Source organism: Leucoraja erinacea, chromosome 6, assembly GCF_028641065.1.
Source record: "Leucoraja erinacea ecotype New England chromosome 6, Leri_hhj_1, whole genome shotgun sequence".
Classification (NCBI taxonomy): Eukaryota; Metazoa; Chordata; class Chondrichthyes; order Rajiformes; family Rajidae; genus Leucoraja; species Leucoraja erinaceus.
Window position 1 is genome coordinate 87,673,415 of NC_073382.1, and position 25,891 is coordinate 87,699,305.

General features: G+C 49.6%; 1 protein-coding gene across 1 annotated transcript in view; it reads left to right on the plus strand.

Annotated features, from left to right (window-relative positions):
- Positions 1-21,043, plus strand: part of LOC129698406 (kelch-like protein 24) — a 24,146-nt gene extending 3,103 nt beyond the window's left edge. The window contains exons 2-7 of the mRNA XM_055637553.1: positions 1,778-2,762; positions 4,562-4,746; positions 5,752-5,870; positions 11,825-12,013; positions 13,731-13,919; positions 17,366-21,043. Coding sequence (XP_055493528.1) covers positions 1,873-2,762; positions 4,562-4,746; positions 5,752-5,870; positions 11,825-12,013; positions 13,731-13,919; positions 17,366-17,548 — 1,755 coding nt within the window. The 5' untranslated portion in view covers positions 1,778-1,872 and the 3' untranslated portion in view covers positions 17,549-21,043. The remainder of the gene's footprint in view (positions 1-1,777; positions 2,763-4,561; positions 4,747-5,751; positions 5,871-11,824; positions 12,014-13,730; positions 13,920-17,365) is intronic.
- Positions 21,044-25,891: the final 4,848 nt, after the last annotated feature.

Consider the following 25,891-nt stretch of genomic DNA (forward strand, 5'->3'; position numbering starts at 1 on the left):
GTGGCCCCTGGTTCTGGACTCCCCCAACATTGGGAACATGTTTCCTGTCTCCCTTAACAATCTCATTTGTTTCAATAAGATTTCCTCTCATCCTTCGAATTTCCAGTGTATACAAGCCCAGTCATTCCATTTGACTGGGTTTGTATGGACTGGAATTTCGGAGGATGGGATGGGATCTTATGGAAACATATAAAATTATAAAAGGATTGGACAAGCTCGGTGCCGGAAACATGTCCCAATGTTGGGGGAGTCCAGAACCAGGGGCCACAGTCTAAGAATAAAGGGGAGGCCATTTAAAACTGAGATGAGAAAAAAACGTTTTCATCCAGAGAGTTGTGGAATTATGTGCCACAGAAGGCATGTTTGTATGTTTTCCTCGTGACCTGCGCGGGATTTGTTTGGTAGGATATTGTTAGTGCGTGGGTATCTCTGGTTGGCATGGACCCAGGGAGCTGTATCTCCAAAGTAAACTCAACTCAACTAAACTCATAACTCATAAGTCAGAAGGTCATAAATGATAGGAGTAGAATTAGGCCATTCTGCTCATCAAGTCTACTCTGCCATTCAATCATAGAAACATAGAAACATAGACAATAGGTGCAGGAGTAGGCCATTCGGCCCTTCGAGCCTGCACCGCCATTCAATATGATCATGGCTAATCATCCAACTCAGTATCCTGTACCTGCCTTCTCTCCATACCGCCTGATCCCTTTAGACACAAGGGCCACATCTAACTCCCTCTTAAATATAGCCAATGAACTGGCCTCAACTACCTTCTGCGGGAGAGAATTCCAGAGATTCACCACTCTCTGTGTGAAAAAGGTTTTCCTCATCTCGGTCCTAAAAGATTTCCCCCTTATCCTTAAACTGTGACCCCTTGTTCTGGACTTCCTCAACATAGGGAACAATCTTCCTGCATCTAGCCTGTCCAACCCCTCAAGAATTTTGAAAGTTTCTATAAGATCCCCCCTCAATCTTCTAAATTCTAGCGAGTACAAACCGAGTCTATCCAGTCTTTCTTCATATGAAAGTCCTGACATCCCAGGAATCAGTCTGGTGAACCTTCACTGTACTCCCTCTATGGCAAGAATGTCCTTCCTCAGATTAGGAGACCAAAACTGTACACAATACTCCAGGTGTGGTCTCACCAAGACCCTGTACAACTGAAGTAGAACCTCCCTGCTCCTATACTCATGGCTGATCTCCTAACTCCATTCCCCTGCCTTCTCCCCATAATATAGAAACATAGAAACATAGAAACTAGGTGCAGGAGGAGGCCATTCGGCCCTTCGAGCCTGCACCGCCATTCATTGTGATCATGGCTGATCGTCCCTTATCAATAACCCGTGCCTGCCTTCTCCCCATATCCCCTGACTCCACTAGCCCCTAGAGCTCTATCTAACCCCTGCCACCCGTACTAATCAAGAATCTCTCGATCTTTGCCTTAAAAATATCCACTGACATGTCCTCCACAGCCCTCTGTGGCAAAGAATTCCACAGATTCACCACCCTCTGACTGAAGAAATTCCTAAAAGAACATCCTTTAATTCTGAGGCTGTGCCCTCTGGTCCTAGACTCTCCCACGTGGAAACACCCTCTCCACATCCACTCTATCCAAACCTTTCACTAATCTGTAAGTTTCAATGAGGTCCCCTCTCATTCTTCTAAACTCCAGCGAGTACAGGCCCAGTGCCGTCAAACGCTCATCATAGGTTAACCTAGCTCAACTTAACTGAACTAATGTAATTGGAGAAATTTGTTTCGATCTGCGTTTCAGCCATTTTAACGAGCGTGGAGCGTGGAGCGTGGAGCGTGTAGCGTGGAGCGTGGAGCTTGGAGCGTGGAGCGTGGAGCGTGTCTCGGCAATCGGTCATGGGGCTTGGCTGCACCATTGGGGAAGGTAAATCCAGGGAGCCTGAAACCGGCATCAGGGCAGCCGGCACGGAGCTACTGGGTGTCCTGTTGTCCGAAACGGAGCCCCGCCATGCCGAGGACATCCTGAAACACATGCACATCTTCTGCCAGCGCAGACTCTTCACGGACGTGGTCCTCCTGGTGGAGGGGAGGGAGTTCCATTGCCACCGAGCCGTCCTCTCGGCCAACAGCATCTACTTCTGGACCATGTTCTGCATTGGACTCAACGAGAGCCACCAGGACACGGTGGGCATCAAGGGGGTCTCGGCAGACACCATGGACTGCGTGTTGGACTACATGTACGGGGGCTCCAGGGCCATTCTGGAGGACAACGTGCAGAGCCTGTTGGAGGCAGCTGACCTCTTCCAGATGACGGGCCTCCGGGGCAACTGCGAGAGGTTCCTGGAGGAGCAGCTGGACCCATGCAACTGCCTGGGCATTCTGAGCTTTGCCCACAGCTACTCCATCCCGGCCTTGCTGGACAAGAGCCGCAGGCTTCTGCTGGAGAGCTTCGCCGAGGTGAGCCAACACGAAGAGTTCCTGGACATGCCCAAGGGCGACTTGCTGGAGCACCTGTCCAGCGACCTGCTGGCCGTGGCCCGCGAGGAGACCGTCTACGAGGCCGTCATGCGCTGGGTCAGGCACGACGTGGACACCAGGGAGGGCGCCCTGCCGGAGCTGCTGGAACTGGTTCGAATCCCCCTCCTGGATCCCATCTACTTTGTCGAGAACGTCGAGGTGGACCAGTTGATCCTGAAATCCAAGAAGTGCTTTCCCTTACTGCAAGAGGCAAGGAAGTTCCACATCTTCGGCAACGAGATATCGACTCCCAGGACAAGACCACGCAAGTGAGTGGCAGGCAACTTTAGAGCAGAGAGATCCAGATGTCAGGTTAGGTCAGGCAGCGGTTAAGAAGGATGAGAGGGCATCTCATTGAGAATCATATAAGATTGTTAAGGGTTTGGACACGCTAGAGGCAGGAAACATGTTCCCGATGTTGGGGGAGTCCAGAACCAGGGGCCACAGTTTAAGAATAAGGAGTAAGCCATTTAGAACCGAGACGAGGAAACACCTTTTCTCACAGAGAGTGACGAGTCTGCGGAATTCTCTGCCTCAGAGGGCGGTGGAGGCAGGTTCTCTGGATGCTTTCGCGGACTCGGTGGGCCGAAGGGCCTGTTTCCGCGCTATATCTCTAAACTAAACACACAAATAAGTGTACAAGTGTACAAGGAGCAAAGATGTCCTTCTGCAGTTGTACAGGGCCCTAGTGAGACCACACCTGGAGTCTTGTGTGCAGTTTTGGTCCCCTAATTTGAGGAAGGACATTCTTGCTATTGAGGGAGTGCAGTGTAGGTTTACAAGGTTAATTCCCGGGATGGCGGGACTGTCATATGCTGAGAGAATGGAGCGGCTGGGTTTGTATACTCTGGAGTTTAGAAGGATGAGAGGGGATCTCATTGAAACATGTAAGATTGTTAAGGGCTTGGACACGCTAGAGGCAGGAAACATGTTCCTGATGTTGGGGGAGTCCAGAACCAGGGGCCACACAAAGTTTAAGAATAAGGGGTAAGCCATTTAGAACGGAGACGAGGAAACACTTTTTCTCACAGAGAGTGGTGAGTCTGTGGAATTCTCTGCCTCAGAGGACGGTGGAGGCAGGTTCTCTGGATGCTTTCAAGAGAGAGCTAGATAGGACTCTTAAAAATAGCAGTCAGGGGATATGGGGAGAAGGCAGGAACAGGGTACTGATTGGGGATGATCAGCCATGATCACAGTGAATGGCCTACTCCTGCACCTATTGTATATTGTCTATTAAGAAGGAGATTCGGCCCATCAAGTCTACTCCACCATTCAATCATGGCTGATCTATCTCTCCCTCCTAACCCCATTCTCCTGCCTTCTCCCCATAACCTCTGACACCCGTACTAATCTATCTATCTCCACCTTAAAAAAACTGACCTGGCCTCCACAGCCTTCTGTGGCAAAGAATTACACAGATTCACCACTAAAGAAATTTCTCCTCATCTCCTTCCTAAAGGAATGTCCTTTAATTCTCCAAATGTAGCCTGATCAGAGTAAGGAGTGGATGAGAAAATGGAATAGTGGTGTCAGTTCATAAGACACATGAGCGGAATTAGGCCATTTGGCCCATCAGGTCTAATCCTCCATTCAATCATGGCTGATCTATCTCTCCCTCCTCAAACCCCTGTCCCACGGTACAAGTTCATTCCAAGAGCTCTCCCGAGTTTGCCCTGATTCGAACTCGGAGATTTACGGTAATGGCCGCTCGTCGGTATTCGAGGCTCTCGTGGACATTTTTCAACATGTTGAAAAATCTTCACGTGTCTTCCCGAGCCTACCTGCCGTTAGCGGGTCTTCCCGAGTGCCTGCCGTTAGCGCTAAGAGACGTACCTGAGCTCCGACGTACCCGCTACATTCATTCTCCGTGCTTACCATGAGTTTGATTTTTTTTAAACTCGGGAGAGCTCTTGGAATTAACTCGTACCGTGGGACAGGGCTTTAACCCCATTCTCCTGCCTTCTCCCCGTAAACCCCCCGACTCGCTGGGTCGAAGGGCCGGTATCCGCGCTGTATCTCTAAAGGCTACGGAGGGTAACCCCAGCCGCTGGTTTCCCCCCCTGCCCAGGTTTTCCAGCGTGGCCGAGGTGATCCTGGTGGTGGGCGGCTGTGATCGCAAAGGCCGAGCATCGTTGCCATACACCGAACGGTACAACCCGACCTCCGGCAGCTGGGCGCAGCTGGCCAGGTTACCCGACTACACCAAGTATGAGTTTGCTGTTTGCACTCTGAAGAACGACATCTTCCTCTCAGGTAACGAGTCCCCTAATTTGAGGAAGGACCTTCTTGCTATTGAGGGAGTGCAGCGTAGGTTTACCAGGTTAATTCCCAGGATGGCAGGACTGTCATATGCTGAGAGAATGGAGCGGCTGGGCTTGTACACTCTGGAGTTTAGAAGGATGAGAGGGGATCTCATTGAAACATATAAGATTGTTAAGGGCTTGGACACTCTAGAGGCAGGAAACATGTTCCCGATGTTGGGGGAGTCCAGAACCAGGGGCCACACAGTTTAAGAATAAGGGGTAAGCCATTTGGAACGGAGATGAGGAAACACTTTTTCTCACAGAGAGTGGTGAGTCTGTGGAATTCTCTGCCTCAGAGGGCGGTGGAGGCCGGTTCTCTGGATGCTTTCACGAGATAGGGCTCTTAAAAATAGCGGAGTCAGGGGATATGGGGAGAAGGCAGGAACAGGGTACTGATTGGGGATGATCAGCCATGATCACATTGAATGGCGGTGCTGGCTCGAAGGGCCGAATGGCCTACTCCTGCACCTATTGTCTATTGTCTATCGAGTCAAGATTTGTCGTCATTTGTACCGAAACAAATTACATTCTTACCAGCAAATGTGTAAACATAGTACACTGTAATCATCATAATATACGAGGAAAAAGTTTCGCCTGTGTTTATTATATTATCATTATATTATATACACACACGCACGCACACAAATTAAACCACAACTTAATTAATTATAGAGCGTCTGGGGGTCTCCAATGAGGTCGATTGAAGTTCAGGACCGCTCTCTAGTCAGACAAAAATGCTGGAGAAACTCAGCGGGTGAGGCAGCATCTATGGAGCGAAGGAACGGGTGATGTTTCGGCTTGACCTGAAACGTCACCCATTCCTTCGCTCCATAGACGCTGCCTCACCCGCTGAGTTTCTCCACCATTTTTATCCACCTTTGATTTTTCCAGCATCTGCAGTTCCTTCTTAAACATTGAATAAAGCAGTGTTTTTTTTTCCCCCCTGTATATTCAGGTGGGCATCTGTACAGCAAGGATGTGTGGATGTACAACTCTCTGCTCAACGTCTGGCTCAGGGTGGCTCCTTTGAATAAAGGAAGATGGCGGCATAAAATGGTGGCCTTACACGGCAAGGTAGGCCTCTCAGACTCTCCAGCATAATGGTGTCATTGGGAATCTCACGGAAGCTGGTACCTGTTTTCCACGCTAGTCCAGTTGAGTCAAGTCAAGTCAATTTTATTTCTATAGCACATTTAAACACAACTCTCGTTGACCAAAGTGCTTTACATCAGTGCTACATACAGTGGTACAGGTGCACAACCTTTTATCCGGTGTTCCGGAAACCGAAAAACTCCGAAAACCGGCCATTTGTTCCAGATGTCGTCTGCGCACCAAAGCTCGCGTTTGGCGCCAAACTTGACCCGAAACGACCCACGGTCAACCCAGGTCTGTACTACTGTAGCGGCTGCCTCCTCCCCGGAGACCGGGAGACGCTTAAACATCTGTAAATCATTGCTTAAATGTTAGTCAGTTAGTTTGGAGGGCTTTTATGTGAAGGGGGGGGTGAAGGGGTAAGCTTTAATTCTTAGTCCCCTACCTGGTCGGAGAGGCGGGGAGCGGTCAATGCCTTACCGGGTCGCCGTGCAGTAAGCTCCGCAGCGCTGTGGCCGGTGGGGCTGCGGGCGGCGCCGGTTGTAGCTCCGACCCCGGCAACTCTACCCCTGGCTGCGAGGCGCTCCAAATCCAGCGCGGCCCGCGGCCGGACGCCCCAGCTCCGCGAATGTCAGGAGTCGGCGGCGTCGCAGCGCTGGGATACCAGCGGGGAGCGGGCAATGCCTTACCGGGTCGCCGTGCGGCAAGCTCCGGAGCGCTGTGGCCGCCGACTCCCAACATTCGCGGAGCGTCGCTGGATTTGGAGCCGCGCAGCCAGGGGTAGAGTTGCCGGGGTCGGAGCTCCAACCGGCGCCGCCCGTGGCCGGACGGTGCCCCCAGCTCCGCGAGGTTGGGAGTCGCCGACCAGGTAGGGGACTAAGAATTAAAGTTTCCCCCTTCACCCCTACTCCACCACCACCACATAAAATCCCTCCAAACTAACTGACTAACATTTATGCAATGATTCTCCCGGTCTCCGGGGAGGAGGCAGCTGCTCCAGACTTTTCAAGCCGCCCGCGCTACATACCTAATCTACGCTAAAAATCTTCCATTCGGAAATCCGAAAATGTCCGAAATCCGACAAGTGTCTGGTCCCAAGGCTTTCGGATAAAAGGTTGTGCACCTGTACATAGATCTAACAATACACACATAAATACATACACACAGCGCTCCCTCAGAGGACCTCAAGAAACGTTTGTGAGTAGAAATAGGTTTTAAGTCTAGACTTAAAGGAGTCGAAGGAGTTCTGATGAGGAGAGGGATGCTGTTCCACAGTCTAGGTGCTGCAACCACAAAGGTGTGGTCGCCCCTGAGCTTATGCCTAGACCGCGGGGTGGTCAGTAGCCCCAAGTCGGACGATCTGAGGGACCTGGAAGTGGTGTGGTGGGTAAGCAGACTTTTGATGTAGGTGTACTAACTACGCTAGTAGTTAATTAGACGTCCACCAACTTAGTGTACATCTGTAACATAATGTCCTGACTTTGATATTCAACTCCCTGACTGATGAAGACCTGCATGCCACGGAGTACACAGAGTACATACAAGAATCCTCTATTGTTAGAGTGGGGCTAAATGCAAATTGGAGGAACAGCATCAATAGATAATGGGTGCAGGAGCAGGCCATTCGGCCCTTCGAGCCAGCACCGCCATTCAATGTGATCATGGCTGATCATCCCCAATCCGTACCCCAGTTCCTGACTTCTCCACATATCCCCTAACTCCGCTATCTTTGAGAGCTCTCTCTTGAAAGTATCCAGAGAACCGGCCTCCACCGCCCTCTGAGGCAGAGAATTCCACAGACTCACAACTCTCTGTGTGGAAAAAGTATTTCATCATCTCCGTTCTAAATGGCTTACCCCTTATTCTTAAACTGCGGTCCCTGGTTCTGGACTCCCCCAACATCGGGAACACGTTTCCTGCCTCTAGCGTGTCCAAACCCTTAATAATGTTATATGTTTCAATGAGATACCCTCTCATCCTCGATTAAACTAGATTAAATAAAGCATAGGTAGCTAAAATGGGGGAGAAACTCAACCGGTGAGGCAGCATCTATGGAGCGAAGGAATGGGTGACGTTTCGTGCTGAGACCCTTATACCAGCGTATAAGAGTATACAAGCCAAGCCGCTCCATTCTCTCATATTTTGCTTGGGCAGCTCACAGTCCAGTGGCATGCATATTGATTTCTCCAAGTTGAAGTAACCCCGGCATTCCCAATCTCTCTGTGATCACGTGGCTTTACTCCCAAGTGTTTGGTAACCTTCCAAAGATCGGCTGGTTTGCAGGTTAATTATCCTCTGCAAATCGTCCCTAGTGTGTGTGGGACAGAACTACTGTACGGGTGATTGATGGCCAGCACGGACTCGGTGGGCCGAAGGGCCTGATTCCAAAACTAAAAAGACACTTGTCCCGAAGAAGGGTCTCGACCCGGGACGTCACCCATTCCTTCTCTCCCGAGACGCTGCCTGTCCGGCTGAGTTGCCCCTGCATTTTGTGGCTCTATTCGGTGTAAACCAGCATCAGCAGTTCCTTCCTACACACTTGCCTGATCTGATTACAGAGAGATTACCGCTGCCAGGAGTCGTGCAGTCATGATCAGTTTCGGTCAGATTAAATCTGCTGCATGTTCCCATAAAGTAATCAGTGTTTAACTCAAAGTCCGGGATTGAATTGTACAGTTTAAAGTCCTTGCGACTGCATTCGGAGTGTTGTGTGCAGTTTTGGGCGCTCTAATGCAGGATGTGGAGTCTCTGGAGATGTGTGCAGAGGAGGTCGGCCAGAATGCTACATGGATTATAGGGTAGAGACAAAATACTGGAGTAACTCAGCCGTTCATACAGGGTCTTGGTGAGACCACACTTGGAGTATTGCGTACAGTTTTGGTCTCCTAATCTGAGGAAAGACATTCTTGCCATAGAGGGAGTACAGAGAAGGTTCACCAGACTGATTCCTGGGATGTCAGGACTTTCATATGAAGAAAGACTGGATAGACTCGGCTTGTACTCGCTAGAATTTAGAAGATTGAGGGGGGATCTTATAGAAACTTACAAAATTCTTACGGGGTTGGACAGGCTAGATGCAGGAAGATTGTTCCCGATGTTGGGGAAGTCCAGGACAAGGGGTCACAGTTTAAGGATAGAGGGGGAAATCTTTTAGGGCCGAGATGAGGAAAACCTTTTTCACACAGAGAGTGGTGAATCTCTGGAATTCTCTGCCACAGAAGGTAGTTGAGGCCAGTTCATTGGTTATATTTAAGAGGGAGATAGATGTGGCCCTTGTGGCTAAAGGGATCAGGGGGTATGGAGAGAAGGCAGGGATGGGATATTGAGTTGGATGATCATATCAGCCATGATCATATTGAATGGCGGTGCTGGCTCGAAGGGCCGAATGGCCTACTCCTGCACCTATTTTCTATGTTTCTATGTTTCTATGTTTCTATCTCCGGAGAGAAGGAATGGCCGATGTTTCGGGTCAAGACCCTTCTTCAGACTGAGAGTCACGGGAAAGGGAAACAAGAGATATAGCCGGTGATGTAGAGAGATATCGGTACAGCAGGCAGTGAAGAATTGACAGTCCACCCCAGTGGTGTGAATATTGACTTCTCTAACCTCAATCTCCCTCTCTCTCCATCCCTCCCCCTTCCAGGTTTGACTGTCCCTCTGATTAAATTTTATCTCTGTCTGCTTCATTGTCACATTCTCCTTGCTAAAAATGATCTATTCTACATATTCCTTGAACTTCATCCCCTTTGATGTCTCGTTTTCACACCTGACGCTTCCTTATCTCTGTGTCTCCCCCTGAAGAAGAGTCTCGAGCCGAAACGTCACCCATTCCTTCTCTCCAGAGATGCTGCCTGTCCCGCTGAGTTACTCCAGCATTTTGTGTCAATCTTCGGTGTAAACCAGCACCTGCAGTTCCTTCCTAAACCATGGTGCACAGTAGAGAGCATCGTGGCCGTGGCCTGGTTCGGCAACTTGAACGTCCAGGAGCGACAAAGACTGCAATAAAGTTGTGACCACTGCCCAGTCCATCACCGCCTCTGATCTCCCCACCATCTAAGGGATTTATCGCAGTCGCTGCCTCAAAAAGGCTGGCAGTATCATCAAAGCCCCACACCATCCTGGCCACACACTCACCTCACCACTGCCATCGGGAAGAAGGTACAGGAGCCTGAAAACTGTAGCGTCCAAATTCAGGAACAGCTTCTTCCCCACAGCCATCAGGTTATGAAACATGACAACAAATAAGCTCTGAACTACAACAGTCTATTATTATTATTGCACTATATTTGTTTATTTGTAAATGTCTGCCCTCCGTGGATGACATATACAGGGCCCGATGCTTGCGCGGGGCCACAAACATCAAGCAGGATACATCCCACCCTGCCAACCACCCTTTCACTCTGCTACCCTCTGGGAGGCAATACAGGTCTCTGATAGTTTCTACCCATGTCCGACAAAAGAACTTACAGAGAACACTGGGGGGAACACAATATCATTCGGGGTGCAAGATAATGCGTAATATTCTTTTAAAACATTTTTAATACCTATTTATTATTTTCTTTACTGATCTTGTGTATATGTGAGTCAATGGCTGTTGTGTTTTGTTCTTCTTAAATCTTTTATCCTGTGTCTTCGATGTACACACCAAAGGAGATGCAATGGAGTAGCAATGTTGAGATTTAAAAAATCAAGTCTGCAATTTATCCCATCAGATAAAGCATAAAAAGGTTTAATTTGACACCTAATTCACTTTAATATCTCAAGTAATAAAAAAGTTATGGCCATTTTCATACTCGGAAATTAGCATCTTGTTCCCTATTGATTTTCTATGGACATAACAAAAAAGCTGTGATCATGGACAGTCAAAAGCCCATAACCTTCTTAAAAATTAAGAGAACTGAATGAAATTTTCAGTTATCATAGATTGAACCATTCTGAAACAAATATAAAATAATCTTACTTGGATGACCTGAAATTAAAGCATATAATTAGTCAGTTACCCAATTGTAGCTAATTTCAAACTTCAATTACTAGATCTAAACATCTATCCATTTCTTAATAAATGATTAACATTTTTAAATAGCCTAAGTGTCCAAATAATATTCACAAATAATTCACAATAAAACATGATTTTTAAATCTCATTTACATCAATTTATAGGCCAAATGGAAGGAATTTAGTGTTCAATTGCTGTGAATTAAAGTCCATTTTAAATCAGCTTTCTAGTGGGTTCCTGTGAACGCGCTGGTTTAGAACGTTCACATTGCGCTGGATTTGTGCCCTCAAATGCCCAGAAAAATACTGCGGGATATAAAGAGCCCAAAATGAACTACTCGCTATAGTAAACTTTGTATAAAGGGGTCTTAAGAAGCCCCTTTTAATGTAAAAATAAGGTACATACCTTTAATTGTTTGCTTTATAAAACCCTGGGGCTGCGAGAGGTCGATTTTGAGAGAATGATTTTAAAACTATTATAACTATTATTCGAGACCTATAAAACTAATAATACCTTTTGCGACGGGGTCTTTCAGCGATTTTTTCGTTAATGATTTACTAGGCTGAACATCTTCGATTGGAACAACCTAGTAAAAATCGCGTTTTAAACCCGCCCCCTCTAAACAGCGCCAAAATCGCGCACACGGGCTGGGGCAGATTCTCAGCGACGATTCAGGTAGGTTTTGCAACATACCTAAATGGAGTTTTGTTGCACAGTTGTTGTGCAATGACAATAAACGTATTCTATTCTAGTCTTCTATTCTATTTATTGAGTATGTGTACATGTGTATATATACACACACACACACACACGGTACTTTGTTTCCCACTCGTGTATGTACTATGTTTACATATTGTGTTGTGCTGCAGCAAGCAAGAATGTAATAGTCCTATCTGGGACACATGACAGTATCTTGACTCTCCATCTGACTCTCTCTCAGCTCTATGCGGTGGGCGGCTTCAACGGTTTTAGCCGTATGTCGAGTGTCGAATGCTACAATGCGGCCCAGAACCGCTGGACCTTCCAGGCTCCGTTACTGGAAGCTGTGAGCTCGGCGGCCATTACCACCTGTTTAAACAAAGTCCATGTCATCGGGGGAGCTCTGAACGATAAGAAGAATTCCAACAAGGTAAGACATCAACGTTCTCCTCTGGACTCTCCCTTTTCAGTTTAGTTTAGTTTAGCGATATCCAGGGCGAAAACAGGCCCTTTGACCCACCGAGTCTACGCCAACTAGTGGTTAACCCTAAAGGGCCGGTCCCTCGAGCATGCGACTGCATGCAGCAAGCGCGACCTAACGTGGTCGCTTGAGCCGTACGGCCTCGCGGGGCCGGTCCCACTTCGATCGCTGGAGTTGTGCGGAGCTGGTCCCGGCATCGCGCGGGGCTCCGGAAAACTGACCGTGTTCAAAAATTCCGCGCGGCAACGGACTGCCGGCCCGCAGCCGCCTCGACGGGCGTTCGCAGCGTCTTGACGCCGTATGTCACTCGCGAACTTCCCGAAGACTTTGCTCGAACTTCACGTCACTCACTTGACCTCCGCACGGCCCCCGCTTCCGGTTTGGTCGCGCTTGCCGCATGCAGGTCGCATGCTCGTGGGCCAGGCCCTTAACGCCAGCAATATCCTTTACACTTGTTATTCACAGTATTCCCTTTATCCTGTATCTCTACACTGTGAAAGGGATTAAATCCTCCAACGGGATGCCATCACTCGCCACATCTTCCCATCTCCCCCCCCCCCCCCCCCCCTTGTCGGCTTTCCGCAAAGACCACTCCCTCCATTACTCTCTGGTCAATTCTTCCCTTCCCTCCTGCACCACCCCCTCCCCGGGCACTTTCCGTTGCAACCACAAGAGATGCTACACTTGTCCCTTTACCTCCCCCCTTGACTCCATCCAAGGACCCAAGCAGTCGTTCCAGGTGCGACAGAGGTTCACCTGCATCTCTTCCAACCTCATCTATTGCATCCGCTGCTCTAGGTGTCAGCTGCTCTACATCGGTGAGACCAAGCGCAGGCTTGGCGATCGCTTCGCCCAACACCTCCGCTCAGTTCGCAATAACCAACCTGATCTCCCAGTGGCTCAGCACTTCAACTCTCCCTCCCATTCCGAATCCGACCTTTCTGTCCATGTCATCGGGGGAGAGTGAGGCCCAGCGCAAATTGGAGAAGGAGCACCTCATATTTCGCTTGGGTAGTTTACACCCCAGCGGTATGAACATCCCCCCCGACTTCAGTCTCGACCTGAAACGTTGCCTATTTCCTTCGCTCCATAGATGCTGCCTCACCCGCTGAGCTTCTCCAGCATTTTTGTCTACCTTCGATTTTTCCAGCATCTGCAGTTCTTTCTTAAGCTCAATAAGACTTTGGTTAGGGTGCATTTGGAGTCTTGTGCACAGTTCTGGACACCCCATTACAGGAAGCAAGTGGAGGCTTTGCAAAGAGTGCAGAGGGTGGCACGGTGGCTCAGCGGCAGAAGTGCTGCCTCATAGTGCCAGAGACCCAGGTTCAATCCTGACCAAGGGTGCGGTCTGTGCGGAGTTTACACGGTCAAACTTGGTGGACTGATGATCTTTTCCCAACATTTCTTAAGAAAGAACTAAAAATCAAAGGTAGACACAAAAGCTGGAGTGACTCAGCGGGTGAGGCAGCATCTATGGAGCGACGGAATAGGCGACGTTTCGGGTCTTCAGACTGATATGTGGGGGGGGGGGGAAGAAGAAAGGAAGAGGCGGAGACAGTGGGCTGTGGGAGAGCTGGGAAGGGTAGGGGAAGGAGGGAGAAAGCAGGGACTACCTGAAATTGGAGGTCAATGTTCCAACAGTACGTTTTGCCTGCTCCTCTATCAGGTACAAAGCTACGACCCACTGCAAGATGAATGGATGATTACGAGCTCCACTCCGTTTGCTCAGCGCTGCATTAACGCCGTCAGCCTGAACGACACGTTCTACGTCATGGGCGGCCTCATGGAGTGCGTGTACAAGTACGATCCACCACAAGACGTCTGGACGATATTGATGCATATCCCAGGACCACTGGTAAGATCTGTATGTAGAAGCATAGACATAGAAACATAGCAAATAGGTGCAGGAGTAGGCCATTCAGCCCTCAATATGATCATGGCTGATCATCTACAATCAGTACCCCGTTCCTGCTTTCTCCCCACATCCCTTGATTCCGTTAGCCCTAAGAGCTAAATCTAACTCTCTCTTGAAAACATCCAGTGAATCGGCCTCCACCGCCTTCTGTGGCAGAGAATTCCACAGATTCACAACTCTCTGGGTGAAAAAGTTTTTCCTCATCTCAGTCCTAAATGGCCGACCCCTTATTCTTAAACTGTGTGTGACCCCTGGTTCTGGACTCCCCCAACATGGGGAACATTTTTCCTGCATCTACCCTGTCCAATCCCTTAAGAATTTTATATGTTTCTATAAGATCCTTCTAAATTTCGGCGAATCCAGTCCATCCATTCTTTCATCATATGACAGTCCCGCCATCCCGGGAATTAACCTGGTGAATCTACGCTGCACTCCCTCAATAGCAAGAATGAACATGCCATATTATGAGAGGCAATGATGGGGGTATAAGAGTCGGGAAGTCTTGATACAGATGCACCATTGAATGCATTTTATCGGGATGCATCACAGCACGGTTTGGGAACAGCTCCATCCAAGACCCGCGAGAAATCGCAGTGAATTGTGGACGCAGCCCAGACCTTCACACAAACCAGCCTCCCTTCCATTGACTCCATCTACACCTCACGCTGCCTCGGCAAGACCAGCAGCATCATCAAGGACCAGTCTCACCCCCCCGGCCACTCCCTCTTCTCCCCTCTCCCATCAGGCAAGAGGTACAGAAGTGTGAAAACGCACACCTCCAGATTCAGAGGACAGTTTCTTCCCAGCTGTTATCAGGCAACTGAGCCATCCCACCACAACCAGAGAGCGGTCCTGAACTACGATCTACCTCTTTGATGTTCCTCGGATTATCCTTAACCAGACTCAGCTGGCGTTACCTTGCACAAAACGGTATTCCCTTATCATGTATCTGTACACTGTAAATGGATCGATTGTAATCGTGTATTGTCTTTCCGCTGACTGGTTAGCACGCAACAAAAGCTTTTCACTGCACCTCGGTACACGTGACAATAAACTAAACTAAACTAAAATGATATAAGTTTAGTTTAGTTTAGTTTAGAGACACAACGCACAGAGTTTGTACGTTCTCCCCATGACCACGGGCGTTTCGGATTCTTCTTGCACTCCAAAGATGTGCAGGTTTCCTGGTCAATTGGCTTGGGTAAAAATTGTTTGCAGGACCGAGTTAATGTACGGTGTGATCGCGGGTCGGCACAGACTCAGTGGGCCGAAGGGCTTGTTTCTACACTGTATCACTAAACTAAACCACGCTAAGCTAAACATAGAACAGAAGCAAGACCTTCAGCCCACAAACCCTTGTACCGACCATGATACCATGGCCAACTCTTATCTGCCTGCACCTGATCCATATTCTATCACTGGGCCACTGTGCTGTGTTTGATATTCCATTTGAGTGGTGTTTAGGTGAGGGGGTGTTGGGTAATAGTGAATGGCTGTGGAAATACTGACATCCTCTCCTCAGGGTGGCACGGTGAGGCAGCGGTAGAGTTGCTGCCTCACAGCGCCAGAGACCCGGGTTCAATCCCGACTACGGGTGCTGCCCGTACGGAGTTTGCACGTTCTCCCCGTGAGATTTCTCCTGCGTGGGTTTTCTCCGAGATGTTTGTAGGTTAATTGGCTTGGTGTAAGTGAAAATTGTCCCCAATGTGTGTAGGATAGTGTGAGTGTGCGGGGATCGCTGGTCGGTGTGGACTCAGTGGGCTGAAGGGCCTGTTTCCGCGCTGTATCTCTAAACTGAACTAAACTAAATTAAACTAAACTAAACTAAACCTAGAACAGAAAACATACACCTGCCCCCTTGACTCCATCCAAGGACCCAAGCAGTCGTTCCAGGTGAGGCAGAGGTTCACCTGCATCTCCTCCAACCTCATCTATTGCATCCGCTGCTCTAGGTGTCAGCTGCTCTACATCGGTGAGACCAAGCGCAGGCTTGGCGATCGCTTCGCCCAACACCTCCGCTCGGTCCGCAATAACCAACCTGATCTCCCAGTAGCTCAGCACTTCAACTCCCCCTCCCATTCCCAATCCGACCTTTCTGTCCTGGGCCTCCTCCACCGTCAGAGTGAGGCCCACCGTAAATTGGAGGAGCAGCACCTCATATTTTGCTTGGGTAGTTTACACCCCAGTGGTATGAACATTGGCTTCTCCAATTTCAGGTAGTCCCTGCTTTCTCCTTCTTTCCCCTCCCCTTCCCAGCTCCCCCCACAGCCCATTGTCTCCGCCTCTTCCTTTCTTTTCCCGCCCCCCACTCCTCCCGACATCAATCTGATGAAGGGCCTCGACCCGAAACGTTGCCTATTTCCTTCGCTCCATAGATGCTTCCTCACCTCCAGATTCATGGACAGTTTCTTCCCAGCTGTTATCCAAAAGATGTACGGGCTTGTAGGTTAATTAGCGTTGGTAGGAATTGTGTGATGGATCGAGTCTGTACGGAGTTTGTACATTCTCCCCGTGACCTGCGTGGGTTTTCTCCAAGATCTTCGGTTTCCTCCCACACTCCAAAGACGTACAGGTTTGTAGGGTAATTGGCTTGGTGTAAGTGTAAATTGTCCCCAGTGTGTGTAGGATAGTGTTAGTGTGCGGGGATCGCTGGTCGGTGCGGGCTCAGTGGGCTGAAGGGCTTGTTTCCGCGTTGTGTCTCCAAACTAAACTAAACTAAACTAAGCTAAACATAGAACAGAAATAAGTCCTTCAACCCAAAACCTTTGTACCAAAGATGATGCCATGAGACCAACTCTTATCTTCCTGCACATGATCCATATTCTACCACAGTGCTAGTGCTGTGTTCGATATTACATAATAGACAATAGACAATAGGTGCAGGAGTAGGCCATTCGGCCCTTCGAGCCAGCACCACCATTCAATGTGATCATGGCTGATCATCCCCAATCAGTACCCCGTTCCTGCCTTCTCCCCATATCCCCTGATTCCGCTATCATTAAGAGCCCTTTCTAGCTCTCTCTTGAAAGCATCCAGAGAACCGGCCTCCACTGCCCTCTGAGGCAGCGAATTCCACAGACCCACCACACTATGTGAGAAAAAGTATTTCCTCGTCTCCGTTCTAAATGGCTTACTCCTTATTCTTAAATTGTGGCCCCTGGTTCTGGACTCCTGCAACATCAGGAACATGTTCTAATTGAGTGGTGTTTAGGCGAGGGGGTGTTTGATGGCTGTGTATATACTGACCCCTCTCCTTTTTTCTTTTTTTAATTTTTAATTTAAATTAAAAAAAAATTAAATTTAAATTTAAAAAAAATTTAATTTAAATGTTTTAATTTTTTATGACATTTTTTTTAACCTCTCCTCCTTCTCTTTGGGGTTTGCAGGAGAACAGCGGACTGACGGTGTGCGAAGGGATGCTCTACATCTTGGGGGGCAAGGACGCGATGGCGGAGGGCACGGACCGCGTGCTGTGCGTGGACCCCGTCTCCGGCGAGCTGAGCCACGTGTGCAACATGCCGCGGTGTGTCAGTTACCACGGCTGCGTCACCATCCACCAGCAGGTGTGATATAGCCGCTGCTGACATCTCGTCCCCCTCTCCGGACAATCGGAGGTGACGCCAAGGCATCCACCCCCCATCCTGTTACAAGCCGGGCCGTTGGGGAGGATTTAGTCATAGAGTGATACAGTGTAGAAACAGGCAACAGACAATAGGTGCAGGAGGAGGCCATTCAGCCCTTCGAGCCAGCACCGCCATTCAATGTGATCAAGGCTGATCATCCCCAATCAGCACTTCTCCCCATAATCCCCTGACTCCGTTATCTTTAAGAGTGCTATTTAGCTCTCTCTTGAAAGCATCCAGAGAACCGGCCTCCACCGCCCTCTGATGCAGAAAATTCCACAGACTCACAACTTCTCTGTGCGAAAAAATATTTCCTCGTCTCTGCTCTAAATGGCCTTACCCCTTAGTCTTAAACTGTGGCCCCTCGTTCTGGACTCCCCCAACATCAGGAACATTTTTCCTGCCTCTAGCGTATCCATACCCTCAATAATCTTATATGTTTCAATAAGATACCCCCTCACCCTTCTAAACTCCAGATACATGGATAGGACAGGATTGGAGGGATATGGACCAAGCGCAGGCAGATGGGACTAGTGTAGCTGGGACATGTTGGCCGGTGTGGGCAAGTTGGGCCGAAGGACCTGTTTCCGCACTGTATCACTCTATGACTCTATAGGTTCTAAGAGCAGAATTAAGCCATTCGGCCCATCAAGTCTACTCCGCTATTCAATCATTGCTGATGCACCTTTCCCTCTCAATTATCCCCTGACACCTGTACGAATCTAGAAAGGAAAGACTACACGAGGCTGAATGGCCAAATTCTGCTCTTATGATCTTATGATCTACGGGGCTAACTGTGACATGCCTCGCCAGCATAGAATATATTTCAGAAGTATCTTCTGTATGTGCTCAAAACTGTGAAGTGTTACGTCTTAAATTTTAAGTTTTAAGTCTTTTTAAATAACGTTAGTGTTGGTTTGGTACCTCATTGCATATTAATCCCACATGTGAACAAGATTTTTTTTTTAATGGCGAATACTGGCCCTGTGGTTTGCGGGTCTTCACCGCCCCCCTAGGGGGCGCTCTCTGCCCTCGCTGGTTCCGCGTCATTCATCTTCAGCTGAGGATAGACCGGGTGAAGAGCCCAGGGCGGCCCGGTTGACGATGAAGATTTCAGCTGCATCGCAAACGATACACGTATAACGGTGGCGCGGCGGTAGAGTTGCCGCCAAACGGTGCTCACCGCCGCACCGGAGACCTGGGTTCGATCCCAACGAGTTTGTACGTTCTCCCCGTGGGTTTTCCGGCTTTAGGGCAGCACAACAGCATAGCTGCTGCCTTACGGTGCTCACACAGCGCCAGAGATGGGGGGTTCGATCCCGACTACGGGCGCTGTCTGTACGGAGTTAGGACGTTCTCCCCGTGACCTGCGCGGGTTTTCTCCGAGATCTTCAGTTTCCTCCCGCACTCCAAAGACGTACAGGTTTGTAGGTTAATCAGCTTGGTATGAGTGTAAATTGTCCCTAGTGTGTGTAGGGTAGTGTTAGTGAGTGGGGATCGCTGGTCGGTGTGGACTCGGTTTATCTCGGAACTAAACCAATCCAAATCGCACAACCTCCCACTTTGTAACCAAATGAACCACCTACTGAGCCTAACAACTGAGCCACATCTGCTGTTGAAGATCAAAACCCTTTAGTCGTTGAAGTTAGCGGAATAAAATCTGAGTAATGTGTTAATTTTTTTGTTGTGAGCTTTCTGTTGCTGTGTCGACGAGTCCACCACTGATTTTTTCGCTTCCTTTAACCCGGCCAAAGAGACCCCGGTTCGATCCGGACGACGGGCGCTGTCTGTCCGGAGTTTGCACGTTCTCCCCGTGGGTTTTCTCCGGGATCCCCGGTTTCCTCCCACATTTCAAAGACGTGCAGGTTTATAGATGAATTGACATTGTATAAATGTGCAAATTGTCCCTGGAAGTGTGCAGGATAGCGTTAGTTAGAGTGCGAGGATCGCTGGCCGAAGGGTCCTGTTTCCCTCGCTGTATCTCAAAACGAAAAGAAACTATGAGAGCACACTTGAAAATCCTCCCCCTCAAATTCCCACAGAAAATGTGTGGCGTAGGCCGGATGCGGAGGCCGATCTCGACCTCATCGGGACTTCCGCGGCCGATCGGCGGGTGGAATCTGCCCCCCCCCCCCCCCCCCCCCCCGCGTCCGGGGCTCCGGAACTCCAGCACGGGCTGAGCCGGCAGATTCGTTCCCATAGCCGACTTCCGAGGCCGACATTGCAGGCCGGTGTCTCGGCCCCACCGGCGGCCTAGCGGGAACGTCCCAGTACCGTTGGACTCCTCCGGGAGGCCATGACCTCGGTTTTTCCGGCAATACGGATAATCCGGCTCTGGAACCAAGGGTGCCGGAAAATGGGTGGTGGACCTGTACATAACCATATTGTTTTTGTTATCAGTGAACGAATGAAGGAAGGAACATACAGATCCAAATAAACCTGTTCTGTGTTAAAAGCTCTTTGCAGTGTCTTGGAATAAGTTCACCTGGAGAGCGACTAAAATTCTCACGTTTAAGAAAAAACTGCAGATGCTGGGACAATCTGAGGTTGACAAAAATGCTGGAGAAACTCAGCGGGTGAGGCAGCATCTATGGAGCGAAGGAATAGGTGACGTTTCGGGTCGAGACATAGAAACATAGAAATTAGGTGCAGGAGTAGGCCATTTGGCCCTTCGAGCCTGCACCGCCATTCAATATGATCATGGCTGATCATCCAACTCAGTATCCCGTACCTGCCTTCTCTCCATACCCCCTAATCCCTTTAGCCACAAGGGCCACATCTAACTCCCTCTTAAATAAAGCCAATTAACTGGCCTCAACTACATTCTGTGGCAGAGAGTTCCAGAGACCCTTCTTCAGACACGAAACGTCACCGATTCCTTCGCTCCATAGATGATCTGGCATTTTTGTCTACCTAAAATTCTTATGTGTCATTGGGCATTAGATAATAGACAATAGGTGCAGGAGGAGGCCATTCGGCCCTTCGAGCCAGCACCACCATTCAATGTGATCATGGCCGATCATCCACAATCAGTACCCCGTTCCTGCCTTCTCCCCATATCCCGTGACTCCGCTATCTTTCAGAGCCCTATCTAGCTCTTTCTTGAAAGTATCCAGAAAACCGGCCTCCACCGCCCTCTGAGGCAGAGAATTCCACAGACTCACCACTCTCTGTAAGAAAAAGAGTTTCCTCGTCTCCGTTCTAAATGGCTTACTCCTTATTCTTCAACTGTGGCCCCTGGTTCTGGACTCCCCCAACATCGGGAACATGTTTCCTGCGTGTCCAAACCCTTAATAATCTTATATGTTTCAATAAGATCCCCTCTCATCCTTCTAAACTCCAGAGTGTACAAGCCCAGCCGCTCCATTCTCTCAGCATATGACAGTCCCGCCATCCCGGGAATTAACCTTGTAAACCTACGCTGCACTCCCTCAATAGCAAGAATGATGATGTGGAGAGATATGGACGATGTGGAGAGATACAGAACATTGAATGAAAGATATGCAAAAAAGTAATTCTTTTCTCAACGAAGAATATAGGACAGAACAGCACAGGAAAAGGCCCTTCGGCCCACAATGTCTGTGCCGAACATGACGTCAAGTTGAACTAATCTCTTCCTGCACGTGGTCCATATCCCTCCATTCGCTGCATGTCCTTGTGCCTATCTATCTAAAAGCCTCTTATCTATCGTATCTGCCGCCACCATCTCTCTTCTTCCTCAACGCCTTTGATTCTCTAGTGAGCTTCTTGAGACTGGGACACAAGCCATGATCTTATCATAGAATGATCAGCATTAATATTTGCATTAGATTATTATTGACGGGAGCGCCGAGATATGGCGAGAAGCAAAGGTCGTTAAGGCAAAGGAGCTAGTTATTGACCAGGAAGCGCGGTGGAGTATACGCCCCAATCAGCATCCAGGCGCTAAAGCGTCCACAATCCAGAACCAGGGGCCACGGTATAAGAATAAGTAAGCTATTTAGAATTTAAGAGAGAGTTAGATAGAGCTCTTGGAGCTAGTGGAGTCGAGGGATATGGGGAGAAGGCAGACACGGGTTATTGATTGGGGACAATCAGCCATGATCACAATGAATGGCGGTGCTGACTCGAAGGGCCGAATGGCCTCCTCCTGCACCTATTGTCTATTGTCTATTGTGATGGAGGAACGGCGTGGAAGGGGACTGCCGTGAGCGAGGTAGGGAGGTGGGGAGACAAAGGACAATGAGGACCCGGTGTGTTGGGACTATGCGTGGGGGGGGGGGAGAGGGGGGGGGGGGGGGGTTAAAAACACACACACAAGGGGTAGTCGGCATGCTTTTTAACTTTGGCAGTGCCATAGGCAGCTGCTGTTTGTATACATTGTGCAGGCAAGCAAATAATTCTCGCTGTGCCTACCCACATGTGTCAATAAAGGATTCCCATTCCTATTCCTAAATGGAAGAAGGGACAATTTACGAGGATGTTACCAGGACTTGAGGGCCTGAGCTACAGGGGGAGATTGAGCAGACCAGGACTCTATGGAAGCTGAGGGGTGATTTTATGGAGGTGGATAAGGCCATGAGGGGAATAGATCGTGTGAAGCAGGGGTCGGCAACCTTGTTCTGCGTAGGGGCCGGGACGCATGTGTGTGAGCGGATGGCGGGCCGCATCTATCACGTGTACACACGGGTCCCGCCCCTTCGAGGACACTACCCGGAGCACTGGCCCCTAGTTATGGGCACTCACTAACATGGCGTCCCTAGATACGGGCGCTCATCAACATGGCGTCCCTAGTTACGGGCCCTCACCAACATGGCGTCCCTAGTTACGGGCGCTCACTAACATGGCGTCCCTAGATACGGGCGCTCACCAACATGGCGTCCCTAGTTATGGGCGCACACGGACACGCCGCCGTCCCTAGTTACGGGCCCTCACCAACATGGCGTCCCTAGTTACGGGCCCTCACCAACATGGCGTCCCTAGTTACGGGCCCTCACCAACATGGCGTCCCTAGTTACGGGCCCTCACCAACATGGCGTCCCTAGCTACGGGCGCTCACCAACATGGCGTCCCTAGTTATGGGCACTCACCAACATGGCGTCCCTAGTTACGGGTGCCCATCAACATGGCGTCCCTAGTTACGGGCGCTCACCAACATGGCGTCCCTAGATACGGGCGCTCACCAACATGGCGTCCCTAGTTATGGGCGCACACGGCGTCCCTAGTTACGGGCGCTCACCAACATGGCGTCCCTAGTTACGGGCGCTCACCAACATGGCGTCCCTAGTTACGGGCGCTCACCAACATGGCGTCCCTAGTTACGGGCCCTCACCAACATGGCGTCCCTAGTTACGGGCCCTCACCAACATGGCGTCCCTAGCTACGGGCGCTCACCAACATGGCGTCCCTAGTTACGGGCGCTCACCAACATGGCGTCCCTAGTTACGGGCGCTCACCAACATGGCGTCCCTAGTTACGGGCGCTCACCAACATGGCGTCCCTAGTTACGGGCGCTCACCAACATGGCGTCCCTAGTTACGGGTGCTCACCAACATGGCGTCCCTAGTTACGGGCGCTCACCAACATGGCGTCCCTAGTTACGGGCGCTCACCAACATGGCGCACCCTACGGACCATTGCCTTGGCTCTGTCCTGAAGGCGGTGGCTCAAATACTCACACTCACTCGTCCCTGGCCTATTGACAACCCCGATCCCCACAGTGAAGCCCAGAGACAGAAGGTGTGCGCCCGTGCCGGCGGCTTTGCGTAGGAAGTGGTACAGCCACAGCTCTGCGCACGGCCTTGCTTGCCGACTCCGCCATTGCAGCCGCCAGCGCAGGCCTCCTTGCGTCCTTGCATCATCTCACCTGGGCACCTCAGGTCTGGGAGGTACCGGAGATGAAGGAAGTCTGCGGGCCGGATGATTTCGGGTTACGGGCCGCATTCGGCCCGGGGGCTGTAGGTCGTCGACCCCTGGGGTAAAGGATATGGACCAAATGCAACCAGGTGGAAGGAATATAGTTGGGGCATCTTGGTTGGTCTGGGCAGTTTCAGCCGAAGGGCCTGTTTCCATGCTGTATGAGTCCATGATTCTATGGCCGAGAGCTTCAGGTTCCAAGTGATAAATATCAACAACTTGTCCTGGAACAACAACATCGATGTTATGGCCTAAGGGAGCACACTGACACCTATAGTCACTGAGTAATACATTGTGGAAACAGGCCCTTCGGCCCAACTCGCCCACACCGGCCAACAATGTCCCAGCTACACTAGTCCCACCAGCCTGCGCTTGGCCCAGTCCATAAGCATGCAGGTACAGCAGGCAGTGAGGAAAGCTAATAGCATGTTGGCCTTCATAACAAGAGGAGTTGAGTATAGGAGCAAATAGGTCCTTCTGCAGTTGTACAGGGCCCTGGTGTGACCACACCTGGAGTATTGTATACACTTTTGGTTTCCAAATTTGAGGAAGGACATTCTTGCTATTGAGGGAGTGCAGCGTAGGTTCACAAGGTTACTTCCTGGGATGGCGGGACTATCATATGTTGATAGAATGGATTGGCTGGGCTTGTATGCTCTTGAATTTAGAAGGATGAGAGGGCATCTTATTGAAACATATAAGATCATTAAGGTTTTGGACACGCTAGAGGCAGGAAACATGTTCCCGATGTTGTGGGAGTCCAGAACCAGGGGCCACAGTTTAAGAATAAGGGGTAAGCCATTTCGAACGGAGATGAGGAAAAACTTTGTTGTGAGTCTGTGGAATTCTCTGCCTCAGAAGTCAGTGGAGGCCAATTCTCTGGATGCTTTCAAGAGAGAGTTGGATAGGGCTCTTAAAGATAGCGGAGTCAGGGGATATGGGGAGAAGGCAGGAACGGGGTACTGATTGGGGATAATCAGCCATGATCACATTGAATGGTGGTGCTGGCTCGAAGGGCCGAATGGCCTATTCCTGCACGTGTTGTCTATTGTCTATTCACTTCAAACCAGTCTAAATGTTTTTTTAAACACTGCGATAGTACTTGGTGACTTTTACCAACCTGCAGATGGACCAGAGAAAGAGCTCCATCAGGAAGCATCACAGCTTGGTTTGGGAACAGCCCCTGATCAAGGCCACAAAATATTGGAGAGAGTTGTGAACAATAGATAATACACTACAGGGGCAGGAGTAGGCCATTCGGCCCTTCGTGCCAGCCCCGCCATTCAATGTGATCATGGCTGATCATCCCCAATCAGTACCCCGTTCCTGCCTTCTCCCCATATCCCCTGACTCCGCTATCTTCAAGAGCCCCATCTAGCTCTCTCTTGAAAGTATCCAGAGAACCAGTCTCCACCGCCCTCTGAGGCAGAGAATTCTACAGGCTCACCACTCTTTGTGTGAAAAAGTGTTTCCTTGTCTCTGTTCTAAATGGCTTACTCCTTATTCTTAAACTGTGGCCCCTGGTTCTGGACTCCCCCAACATCTAGAACATGTTTCCTGCCTCTAGCGTGTCCATCACACAGACCGGACTCCCCACCATTGACTCCATCTACACTTCACACTGCCTCGGGAAAGCAGCCAACATTGTCAAGGATTTTTTTCATTCCAGTCGTCATTCCTGTTTCTTCCCCTCTGTTATCAGGCTTTATTTCCGGACTACACCCAAGCTGATGAACGGCCCTTCCATCTGTAGCCAGGAAATGAAGGTAGATGTTGTATTCGAGGGCTAAATAATTCCCAAACTGCACTTGGTGTGCAGAATCCAAAGTGTATTTATTACAAGCCAAACATGGCTGCCCTAAAGCCCTGCAGATCCCCCAGGGACCTGATTTGAGTATAGCAACAGGGAGGTTCTACTGCAGTTGTACAGGGTCTTGGTGAGACCACACCTGGAGTATTGCGTACAGTTCTGGTCTCCTAATCTGTGGAAGGACATTCTTGCCATAGAGGGAGTACAGAGAAGGTTCAAGTTCAAGTTCAAGTGAGTTTATTGACATGTTTCCCTGTATAGGACAATGGAATTCTTGCTTTGCTTCAGCACACGGAACATAGTAGGCATTTACTACAAAACAGATCAATGTGCCCATATATACCATAATATAAATATATACACACTTGAATAAATAAACTGATAAAGTGCAAATAACAAAAAATGGGTTATTAATAATCAGAGTTTTGTCCGAGCCAGGTTTAATAGCCTGATGGCTGTGGGGAAGTAGCTATTCCTGAACCTGGTCGTGGCAATCTTCAGGCTCCTGTACCTTCTACCTGAAGGTTGCAGGGAGATGAGTGTGTGGCCAGGATGGTGTGGGTCTTTGATGATACTGCCAGCCTT